This window comes from Eupeodes corollae, chromosome 1 (genome assembly GCF_945859685.1).
Source record: "Eupeodes corollae chromosome 1, idEupCoro1.1, whole genome shotgun sequence".
NCBI classification, from domain to species: domain Eukaryota; kingdom Metazoa; phylum Arthropoda; class Insecta; order Diptera; family Syrphidae; genus Eupeodes; species Eupeodes corollae.
Genome location: NC_079147.1, coordinates 309524653 through 309537274, shown reverse-complemented (window position 1 = coordinate 309537274; position 12622 = coordinate 309524653). Strand labels below are relative to the sequence as shown.

Here is a 12622-nt window from a genome sequence, read left to right as displayed (position 1 = left end):
CACACTGCAATTCGTTACTACCAAAGTGTTTTTACAAAATTTTCATGTTTTAAAGAACAAAATGCAAATTTTATTATCCTAACAATAATGTCAATTGCTTTCTTATAATTTAAATGTTGTTTTTTTTTAAATTGACCTTTTGAAATGTGTAAAATCACGTTTGTTCGCCCATTCGTTGTTCGCTCTCATGTGCAAGGCCCTTAAAAATTACTAAAACTTTCAGTCTGAAACTGTTTGAGACTAGGTCTGGAACACAGCTACTGAATAACAACATGGCATCTCTGGAATGTTGACATTTATGACTTATGTGTCACAGAACCCAACCAGCTGTCATAATAAGCAAAAGAAAAGTCATAATTTTTCCTTGATTCGTATTCGTAATTGAAAAATAATTGATTTTCGTGAAATTTTCCAAATATTTTCTGTAATTTTCTTAATGCTCGCTTAATATATAAGAACTAAAGTGTGTATTTAACCCTGCAAAATGTATTCATAACCCAATTTGCCCTAAAAAGTGAAAATAAAAACATTCATAAGTTAGTTTCTCCATTCCACTCCTACGCAATGAGAAATGGACAACAAAAATGAAAACAAAAGAACTTGGAACTCGAACTAAACAACAAACCTTGCATAAGAAAAAATATATATAACAAAAACTAAAAAGAAAGAAAAAACAAAACAATTTCAAGGTTGAACGATGCATCCATTTATAATCTGCCACAATGGCAGAGATCTGCGAATAAGATGCCTCGCCGATCAGGAATTGGGTGCTGTAAGTCGCATTTGTGCGACGCAGAGTGAGATCTATCTGCTGAGTCATGGAATTATCTATCAAGGACCGATTCCCACTGCAGCGGGTGATGACGAACTCAGCCTTGAGGTGATGTTTCGGAGCATAGTCGATATGGATATGTTTGAGGATAGATTTTACATTGTCGACACTTCCGGGATGGTCCGTTCGAGGAATCCAGATGGTAGCTGGACAGAAATCTCCTTCGACCCTCTTGAGATCGCCGAGGAACGGATCAGGATTTCGCGAGTGAAGTGCAACTCTCTGGGGGCTGTTTTCGTCACCGATAAACGCGAGGTGTATGCAATGGGTGCATGTGGAGAGCTCTTTAACTGCCAGCTTCCGATTCGCCTCAAATGCTTCGACAAACCCGTCTTGGATGTGAGTTCTGGGGATGACTTCTTTATAGTCATAGTAGAAAACGAATATTGCGACAAGGAGGGTGAACACTTTGGCAGGAACTCGCAGAGAGCTGCCTCGAATCGTCCGGGAAACTCCTCGCGCATGGAACGCTGCTCCGAGAACTCGCTAAGTAGCCGAGAAAGCGATGCAGCGATGTGCCTCGAAGACAACATTCAGGACATCCTTCGCTGCGGCTATGCCCTCCTCCACACGACAGTGTGCTCGTTCGGGGCCTCCAACAACGGAGTTCTCGGAACTGGGGACCACATCAAGCGACCTGGGGTGAATCATGTCCTGAATCTGTGCGAAATCGGAGTGTGTGCGATTTCCGCCGGCAGGGAGCACTCAATTGCGCGGACTATCGATGGACGCCTCTTTCACTGGGGCCTCAACTCTCGACAACAGCTTCAGAATGGCAAAACAGAACTAAGTTCTCCGGCAGAGCTGCGCCTGGACACTGTGTCCGTTGATTCGATGGAGTCGCACGTTCTGGAAGCATGTTGCGGAGATTACCGAACTGTCATGCTGAAATTGAATGGCGAGCGTTTGGAAAAGGACAATGGAGATGTCATGAAGCGTCATCTGCTGGCAATGCACGTCTCGAACGTTCCTCAGAACATTCCACTGATCCTCACAGCCAGAGAATTCACGCTCTACAACAACTTCAAATTCCAGCAAGCTTACTATCCATTCCTTCTGTCCCTCCAGCAGTGTCTGCATCTCTGCCAGCGCGGCAGAACAGTGGCTCGGTCGCTGCAAATGCTCCAACGAACGCAAACTCAATTCGTACAAATCCGTCATTGCTATCTGCAGCTTCTCTACACACTCTTTGCCTGCTGCAAGTCTCTGGAGAGCTTCTATCGTGGGGACAGTCTTTCCTTTAAGGAGCTCCTTTGGCTGCGAAACACCAAAGAGGTTATCAAAATCTTCGAGGACTACACGAAGGCCTTCTGTGACTTGAAGTCGGTGAACGGCTTTAGTCAGTCGAGTCATTCCAACGCTGCTGGTGTCGATTCACCACCCAAGGAGATGTTGGAGCAGATATTCACACATCCTTTCGGGCAGATTTCGAATTTCGTCAAAATCCTGGAGACACTGGCTCAGAATCAATCCGAGGAGCCGGCTTCGAATGAATTGAATGAGAAGCTGCTCCTATGGCAGGAATTCTCTCGAAAGAGTCGCATCGACGTTGAACTCGCCGAGCACACTTACGACTTTTGGCTGCGGAATGAGAAAAACTTGAAGATTCGCCCGTTTATGAAGAAGCATCGTCGAGTCATCCTTGCGCCCAGCACTGTTCCATTGAAGTGGTACAGCGGAGTGACCGCCTTGGGGACGAATTGCTTCATCCTTTTCTCGGACTGTCTCTGTCAGTATGGAGGAACTAATTTGCACACATATCCTTTGGTAGCCGTTTGGGTAAAGAAGGAGACTGAGTCAAGGTTGAAGATCATCACACCCGAGAAGACATTCAGTTTGGAGGCGAAAAATCACGAGGATAAAGTTCTGTGGTATGATCAACTAGAGAGAAGTATTATGGCCGCGTTGGGACGTCCCGGTGGCAAGCTATCGAATGTCAGAACAACGGCGTACGTCTTCAGTAGCAAGCACCCAAAATACGCCAAGGTGCAAGCCTATGGACGCTGGAAGAATGGAATAATGCACGGCAAGTGTTATCTGGAGTACCCCGATGGAAAGTTCTACTTTGGAGACGTTCGCAATGGTGAAATAGAAGGTAAGCCTTGAAAAATGTTTTTGAAGTTCTTAAATTTTAGATTTAAACTTTTTCTTGTATGCCAGGTCATGGTAAAATGGCCATTCCGTCCGTTGGTGTTTATGAGGGAAGCTTCAAAGCTGGAAAATTTCATGGTCACGGTTGCTTCGAAATGAACAACAACGAAGTTTATGAGGGTAACTTCCGAGATGGCCTCTTCCATGGTCACGGCTTATTGCGAACGAATACGTACACCTATGTGGGGGACTATCAGTTCAACGTTAAGTGCGGATATGGCATCCTGGATGACATGGTCAGTGGAGACAAGTACATGGGAATGTTTGTCGATAATAAACGTGTGGGAGCAGGAACCTGCATCACAATGACTGGTGATTACTTTGAGGGCATCTTTGTGAATGACGAGTTGATGGGCCAGGGAATTGCTGTCTTTGAAAACGACTATTACTTCGAAGGAGAGCTCACGATGCGTGGCCCAGCTGGGAAGGGGACGTACTATATGCCTAATGGAACAATAGATGAGGTGAGTTGAATTGAGTTTTTCTTTCTAACCAATGCAATAGCCATAGCTTTGGTTCGTCTTAATCTCCGAACATTGTATTATACAGTGTGTTTTTCAACCACTTCGGTAACTGAAGACTTTGTTTTGGACTATCCGATTATTTGCTTATGCAACATTACCATGTTCTGGATAGAAAATAGGTCAGAGTTTTTTCCCAGTAACCAGACATTTTACTGTACTTTAGTTCAAGCTTAGCTCTTCTCCTTTCATTTTGATTTTCACTTTCCATTTGAGCTTCGCAATGAATTTTGCAGGTGCTGGACTGTGCTATTTTAGGAATCAGAGCACTGAACAGGTTCAGGTGACATAAGGGACTAATTTGTAGATGCATTTTTATATTAAGCAAGTCATTTTCGTCACATTTGCAAACCAAAATTTCAATCTTGACCATTAACGAAAAAGCTCTGATCAAATAAGAGAATCAAGTTAAAAAAAAAATTCTCACTCATATTGAAAAAAAAAACTTAACACAAAAGCATTGGACAGGTTCAGCCGACGTAAGGGACTTCCAATTAAGGCAACTTTATTGGAAAGTTGACTGGAAAGTTAGTCAAGAAAAATCTCAATAACTATCAAGTCAAGTCAACTTATGTCAACATGACAATTGATCATGTTTTTTTCATTCAACGGAAAGCTGAACTTTATGACTCTATGATTTATTTATTTTCTGTAAAAAGGTTCCTTGTAAATTTGGAAAAGAAATAAATAATATTTATTTACAATACAAAATACAAATCGTGTCGGACTTGTACCTTGCCTGAGGAGTGTTTTGTAGAGACAAATTAATTTAGAACTTTTTTTTACTATGAACTTAAAGTAGAGGTTTGTAAAGTAAAGTTCTGAATTTGAAATTCATGATACTTAAAAAACTAACTAGTTGCCGTAGTCAAAATGTACGTTCAAAGAATGAAGTCCCTTATGTTGTCTGAACCTGCCCATTGTCAATGCATTTAGTAAGTTGTGTGGACGGTTTTGTTTGAAAATTTTGAAAAATGGGAAGAAAAACTATAGAAACAAGTGTTGAGTTACGGAATTTTATAATAACCCACCATAAAAAGGAAAAATCAAACGCGGAAATAGATGCAATTATTAATAAAAGCCGTTCAACTATTCAGTACATTATAAAACGATATAAAGAAAAAAACCGAATTGAAACAAAGCCAACAATGTTGATGAAAAATATGTTATCCGCGAAATAAAGAAAGATCCTAAGTTAAGTGCTCCAAAGTTGGTTGAAATTAATAATTGACTCAACAAGCAAGTGAATCCTGAAACCGTTCGCCGAGCAATAAGTAGGGTACAATGGTAGGGTTGCTAGGAAAAAGCCCTGGATATCAGAAGTTAACCGAAAGAATCAATTAGCTTTCGCGAAAAAGTATAAAAACGAAACCGTTGAGTTTTGGAAACATAATATTTACGGATGAGAGTAAATTTAACTTCTTTGGATCGGATAGCCGTTAGAGAGTTTGGAAAAAACCAAACTTAGAGCTTAATCCAACGAATTTAGTATCACTGTGCAGGTTCCGTGATGGCGTGGGGTGTTTTTCGGCAGCAGGAGAGGGTAACCTTGAATTTATTAATGGTATATTAGGATGTGTATATTGATATCCTGAAGAAACAAATCCTAGGAAAAGTGCCATTCGACTGAGTGTAGACAACAACTTTTTATTGTACCAAGACAATGACCCCAAACACACTGCCTTGAAAGGGCGTACCTGGGGTTCATACAACTGCCCAAAAGTAATGCAAACACCACCCATATCGCCAGACATAAATCCAATAGAGAATCTGTGGGATCACTTCGACAAAAGAATAAGAAAATTAGAAATTACAGGCAAAAGAGAGCTGACAAAATTTTAATTTTATAATTCAAGTTACTTATTGCACTTTTTGGGCTAAAATTTATTAAAAAAGGCGAGTGTACGAATATGAATGTGACTGACTGTAAATGGAATTAACTTATAAGTTAGGGAGATTCTTCTTGACTAAATTTCCAGTCTACTTTCCAATAAAGTTGCCTTAATTGGAACGCAATTTTTTGCAGCTGGCAAATCAGATGCTAGAAACTTTCCTTACTTTCCAGTCCCTTATGTCGTCTGAACCTGCCCAAAAACTCAATAAAATTGCTTATTAGGTTGAAAAAAAGGATTAGTTAAATAACATATTGTGATCTGTTTAATAATAACTAAAATAAGCTCATTATTTGAGAGCGATATTTAAGTGTGGATTTTAAGAACTGATATAGAGGAACTGAAATAGGGTTAAATTGCTTCCTTTACCAAAGGAACAAAGTCGTAGGAATTTTCGGATTTATCTTTCTAAGCTTACTTACCATGATTTTTTGTGATTTACGTATCCCCAATATAATAATAGAAGAAAATGTAATAATCCATTCATTAGCCAAGTAGATGTTCTTCCGAATTATAATTTCCGATAGAATTTTGTATTTTAGTTAACAGAAAACACCTTTTCAGATAGAAACGCTTCATTTTCTCCATCTGGATATGCTTCTTGTACACCGAAACTCCAACACAATACAGCATTATTTTTTTAAACCGTTATTAAGGTGTACCTTCCCAGACATGTTATAGTTAAAAATAACCTCAATATATTATATTGGTTTGTGATTGCTATCACCACAGCAATAAAAAGCCATTTTCCTTAAGCGGCTCTTCGGTCTCCATTGCGAAAGATAATTATTTTTTATTTTTCAAGATTGACTGTTAACTTAGATTTGGTGCAGTTGTCAAGAAAACTATCAATAAAGACTTGGAAATTAGAAGCACTGCCAGGGAATATAAAAATGTGATCAGCATACAAACGAACGTTAAATCTTTGACCTTTCAAAGTGAAATGTGTTGGGAGCTCAATATGTAAGTCGTTCAAAAACAGAATTAAAAGAAGGGAGCTCATAGTCAAGCTACTTTTTTCTATTCCATACGACAGCTGTGTCCTTGGGAATATTTCTTTTTTTTTAAGTACAAGGTTTGTTCTGGCTTCCAATTTTTTACTTCCGACTAAATCATAAAACTACCATGAACTGGCTTAATAATAAATGAGAAGATTCAAGCTTGACATTCCAGCAAGCTATTTCAATTCTTTAATCTGGCCTAGACATGTTCTGAAGATAAATATCCGCCCAACAAGTATAGTAAATATATGCAACATGTTTCAATGTTCAAGCAATTTCCTCGTATACTTGGTGAGTTCAAAATTGGTGATATTGATTTTTCAAAGCATTGTTAATGAAGTAACAGAATGACTTGTAAAATATTTAACTATCTTGAATTTGCTTAAGCTTCCATGGTTTAATAAAAGAGTACAACATTTTGAAAATTCTAAAAATAAAGCATTTTAGCATTTTAAAGTTGTAAATCTTTAGGAACATCGTGCAGTATTTTTTTCTAAATCAAATTTAATTCAAAATCTTTCTCAGTATTTTGAATTCTAAAAGAAGATCTTGCCTATTTCGTTTTTTTTTTTAGTGGCATTCCATAAGTTCTCGACGCGACGAATTTGTAGCAGATTTTTAAACGATGTAAAAGAAACAAACATATGTCAAAATGAAATTAGAGTCTAAATAAAAATTCATTGTTCAATGTTTAACAAATGCGGTTTTATTTCCGTTTGGGTTTAACCACTGTTTGTATTTAAGCAAATTTGCAATTGGTTTGGACCTCCTCCAGTTCCTTTTATTTCTTTCACTTTGAACTTAAAGTCTTAATGAATGAACTTAATGAAATAAGCTATTCAAACCTTTTGCCAACCATCTCCATCTCTTACTGGAGGACCCTTGCAGTTCAGCTGCTCAGGTATGAAATTCCATTTCCTTTTTATGTCAGTTTTGTTCATTCCTTTTTAAAATCCCCTAGCCTACTGCTCGTTGCTCTCCATCAGCTCGACCAGGGCCTGGAACTGATTCTGATTTGTTAATTTCAACTACAAATGTGAACAAATATTTTGTTTTTATTTATCGCAAATAAAGTTCCAATAAATTCCATAAAATAAATTATTTAACAAGGAAACTTACAATTTAGCGAACTTCGTGAGCAAATTTTCAAACGAAAGATATCGTCGTTTTTTTTCATTGTCGTCATTTCTTTTCGTCTTACAGAATGCTGAATGAAAGCGTTCAAAATACTTATCGTTTAGACACGACAACAAAACGAGTGACAAAAGTTGTAAACGACTTATGGAATGCAGATTGTGTCGTGTCGTGTCGTATATTTTTCTTTCGTTTACGAATATGAGGATCATACATAAATCGTATGATATTCAGTCATCATGTGACTTTTTCGCTCGTTTCTGTTAAACTTCTTATAATTTTGGTATTTTAACAAATATTCACAGCTTGTAACCTTTTATGGCTCCTTTGTTAGATTTTAAACTAAGTACAAAGTATTTTAAGATTTTAAATATGTTTGGGAAAGCTTAAAAACATTTAATGTTACCAACATTTCTTTCTTTAATTAAGTCCGCCTATTCTTTTGTCAAAGTGTTCGAAATCAATTGTTTTGGCCCTTATTTTTATGAATCATTAAAAACTGTTGTTTTTATTGAAGACTGACAAATATCTCATATGGATCCCGTTTATAAGAGTGGTCTTAAGCACTAAGTGAAAAACTCAATCTGAAAACCTTTAGTTAAGCATACACTTTTGAAAGGAATGGTAACCCAAAGACTTTATTTTGCTCTCATGATTGTTAATGTCTCAAAAACAACATGGTTGTGTTAAGTCTTATATTTTAATTGTAATCATGTATACTAGTCTGAAAAAAAGAAAGATGAATGTGTCTCAAATTTTATTGACGCGGTGTCGAGTCTTCCACAAGGACTTTTATAATGCTTACCAATGATTTAAATAATGTTGAACATTCTAATTGCTTGATGCATTCGGATGATGTGAAAGTATTTACAGCAAGATCTTCATTTGAAGATAACTTTTTATTGCAGTTGGATATCAACAATTGCCTTAAATGATATATCCCAATATAATTTTTTAATGTTCATCTTTAATTAGTTTTGAATATAAATTCTATGATTGGTAATTTGTTTTGATACAAAGCTTGGCTTCATACCTCATGTTGATTACATAATATTGAAGGGTAATTCACATTTATTTGAAACTGAACTTAAAAACATTTATTTCTATACTTCTACTGGTTTTAAAATATTGTTCGACCCTATCGAGGTAACCGTCGGAACGGAATTCTCTCCGATTACCTTCGAATCGCAGACATTTTGCGTCAAAGTAGTTGTCCGATCAGCTGATCGGACATTCTCTTCGACAAAATTCAACGCATGCAATTTGCATGCGATGAAGTACTTGTTTGGTTTTATTCTTGACACATACAAACACTATTTTCCGAAGTCCTCCGACAAGTTCTTGTCGCTGAAAGTGTTTTTTTTTTAAATAGTTAATTAAAATGTAAGTACAAAAAAAATTTACTTTATTTTCGTTATCTTGTGTTATTAATAATGGACTGTTTGTTTTAAGCGCTCAGCAATATGAGGGCGAAAGTTTTTCTTGAATCTGGAAGGGAATCGTAGAATTATTAGAAGATACGAATTAGATTAGAAAATAAGTTTTCTTACGCCACGTCAGGTAGTTGACGTATATTGCTTTCATTTCACAATGTTCTCCTATTTTCTTTATTTTGCGCCCTTAGCTCATTAGATTCAGCGTCCAAAAATAAACCAACACTATCCATTTCTTATTATTATTGTCAAATAAATAAAAACAACTAATGTTTCAACGTTTTTTCAATTTATTCTTTTTCTTTGACACTTCAAATGGAAACAAAAACATATGTTTGAAATAGGGAGGGGACTTTATTCGATAGTTTTGATTTAAAATTTGTTGCATCTAATTACATGTCTTAAAAATGTTAGCGCATTATAATTGAAAAAAAATACTTTTTATAAGCAATAAATTACGTTCTGCCACCAATTTTTCATGATTTAAAACGCTTATTGTCTTTATTTTATAAAATATATCGTTTGCACATCTCTGCCTGAAATTTATATCCATCGCATTGCGTCGTCTCATATCTGTAAAATTTCTTCAGTTGACACCTACCTCAAACCGGAATTCAATCTCCGAAAAAGGATGCGTTGCGGAGAAAGTTCCGCTCCGACGGTTACCGTTGGGTCGTCTAGTCTTCTTTTTATCATAGTATGTATTTTGAAAATCGAAAGAGGTTAAAAAAGGTTAAATCTTTACGCATTAAAAAAACTTATGTGAGCCTGGTTTTACCAGTTTACAAATAAAAGAAATAAATAAATAATTTTGCTGGTACCGTACTCTAAAGTGTCAATACTTTGCTGAACTTTCAGCTGCAGTTTTTAAAGACTTTTGCTATGTTTTATAAAAGAGATATGTAGGTCTTTAAGAGGATGTAGTTTACCTCTCTTAATAATACCTTATTTAATTATCCAATGATGTGGTACATGTCTTAGTTTAGGGCATGTATTTGTTATATATTAGAGTTATTTGAAGGCAATTGAAAGTTATTAAGCAGTTATAAGATCGTACCCTGGTGATTTTATTTTTGATAAATTATTATTACACATGGTTCTTACTTTATTGAGAGTGACAAAAGAAATATTAAACTCGCTATGTATTCAGCAAAAAATCAGCTTTTTGTTTCGAGTTTAGAAATCCCTTCATTTGCCAACTTCGGATTTTGTAAGCGGGTTTTGTATCTAGGGTATTTCTATACTCTGCAAGTCTCCATAAAGACAATGCGGTAGAAGAATATATCAATTTAACCCATAATTGGTTTAATACTGAAATTGAGAGCTTAAAAAAGGTTGCCTTTTTTTCTAGTTACTTTTCCAGGAGTCCTCTTGATTATATTGTTTTTTATTTTAATAAGATATATTGATGAATGCATTTGGGGGACTTTTTCTACAAGGTCCTCTATAATATCTTTGCAACAGAACAGATGAAGTGACTCTTGCGATTACTTTTATCGATATTGTAGCTTTATTCTCGCATTGAATTTCCTTACATACTTTTTTTTTAAATTATCAAACCTTTGAAAATATCGAAAATATAATAAAGTTAAAAAAAAACTTTTATTTTAAGGACGAGGAGGAAAACGTCAGTTGTAATATGATTGGAAATGTTATTAGTGGCCATCTAAGTGGGACATGGAACGATGTTCGTGTTATATCTGGATCGGTTGCAATCAACCGAAAGTTTCCAAAATTTCCCAAGTAAGTTTTCACTTTCCACTTTTGATTTCAGTTACTCTCAAAACTATTTCTGTTTAAAAAAATAGGTCAATAGGAGAACTAGTAGTAGATAATTCCCGGAAATGGCGAAGCCTTTTCGATAATTTTGAGGAGCATGTTTTTGGGCCGAGTGATGCTTCCGCTTCTCCGAAATATCTTTGGAATCGCATAGCAGTATTCATGACAAATGAGAAGAACCGTGAGAAAAACAAGGATTTGGATAATATCCCCTCTTCGACGCATTACTTTGCAAAAAACATATCAATGGGCTATTCCTCAAGTTTGGATAAGATAAGCCTCAAGTCCATGAACAGTTTATTGGTGCCGTCGCGCAAAGCCAGTTACCTTGATCTCACAGACGAATCACAACCAAAGAAGTACCACAGTCAGGAGACTCTGAACGATAGCTGGGATTATCTTCCAAATGAGATCTCATTTAACGAGGAGAACATCCTAAGCAGCAGTTTGCTGAACGCCCAACTCGAGTGCTGGGCAACTGATTCAATTAACTCAACGAGTACACGCAGTTCTATCGATAGCACTGCCAATTCGGGTTTGAATCTGTCAAATGGCTTGGAATTCGTTCCGAGTTTTGGTGTGAATTCGCTGACAGAAGAGGATGTGGCTTCGATGAAGGAGTACTTGGGACAGGCGTTCAAGGATCCACATCACCCATTGCATTTTTTGAACCAGAAGATCGCTAATTGTTTTTACACTTCGTACGGCTGCTGGAAGGTGAAACCCACACCGATTTTGGCGAAGCAAGCGATGCAAGAATGGGAAGCCATCTCGAAGAGGGTGTATGGCATCGTGAGAAGACTGTTCCCAGCTCTACCAGAGGATTATTGTTCCATTGAGGGATCTAGAGAGGTTATTTCTCATATCAGTTTGCTCTACCCAATTGTCCTGTCCGAGGGAATCCACTCGACTTTGTTTGTGCTCTATGCAAACAAGTACAGCCGCAAGGACGAACAGTATCGACAGAATTTGACTTTTGTCGATAAGCTGTCCGATAAGGAACTTGCAAGGATTTTGTCGTTAGATGAGTAAGTTTAATCGATCTAATGAGCTAAGACTCTTAACTCCTTATTTCAACCAAATCTAGGTCGAATCTCGTTGTCGTATCAAATACATACTTCCACGATGCTATAGCTATGCTCAAACAAGTACAAGAAAAGTACAGTCCCAAAGCCATGTTGAATGTTATAGAACGGGCTTTTGAACTTATAACAGAAGCCCACAAGTGCGCTGCGATGGAAAACTCTGTGATATTAGGGGCAGACAGTATGATGCCGTTGGCATTGTTTTTGGTCCTTCGAGCGGGAGTGCCTCATTTAGGAGCAGAACTGGCGCTATTGGATGATCTAACTGGGGGTTCAAATTTCGAATCAGAAATGTCTGGTTTAGCAGGTTACTGCTACACAACAATTAAGGTATGCCTCATATTAATAAATTATTCATTTTGAAAGTTGTTCATGATTTTTTAAAAATATTTTTCAAGGCGGCATATGAACACATCACATCGAACCTCCTATCAAAGTCGTAGTAACAATAACAAATGCAAAGATTGCCTAACCAAATGAATGTTTTGCGGACACATTTAATAGCGAACGATCTTCAACATTCCTGTTGCTTATTTTCTAAGAAAGAGAGAAATCTATACAAATAATTAATATATTTTGAAAAGACAGAAATATTTATATGTATTGTAAATAAAGTAATTATTGTTGGTATTCGTGATAAGTGCAAAAATTATGTTATTAATATTATTTTCAAATTTTATTTTATTTTCTTTTAACTCTGGGCGACAAAAAACGCATAGAGTTTAGTGGCAATAAACAAATAATTATATTAAAATATTTACGATAAACCGTAAACAAAATCGTAGTTAAAATAA

General features: G+C 36.6%; 1 protein-coding gene across 1 annotated transcript; it reads left to right on the top strand.

Moving 5' to 3' along the window:
* The first annotated feature begins 334 nt into the window (after positions 1–334).
* LOC129942837 (alsin homolog) lies at positions 335–12622 on the top strand. The gene is made up of 6 exons (XM_056051929.1): positions 335–2927; positions 2993–3447; positions 10577–10707; positions 10773–11771; positions 11831–12158; positions 12227–12622. The coding sequence occupies exons 1-6, from the start codon at positions 698–700 to the stop codon at positions 12269–12271; spliced, it is 4188 nt and encodes a 1395-aa protein (XP_055907904.1). The 5' UTR covers positions 335–697; the 3' UTR covers positions 12272–12622.

Excerpts from the sequence above, each read along its gene's own strand:
- LOC129942837 (XM_056051929.1), top strand. The coding sequence starts at position 698 with ATGCATCCATTTATAATCTGCCACAATGGCAGAGATCTGCGAATAAGA. Across the intron at positions 10,708-10,772 it reads AAGTTTCCAAAATTTCCCAA|GTCAATAGGAGAACTAGTAG; the intron begins GTAAGTTTTCAC and ends TTAAAAAAATAG. Across the intron at positions 12,159-12,226 it reads ACTGCTACACAACAATTAAG|GCGGCATATGAACACATCAC; the intron begins GTATGCCTCATA and ends ATATTTTTCAAG.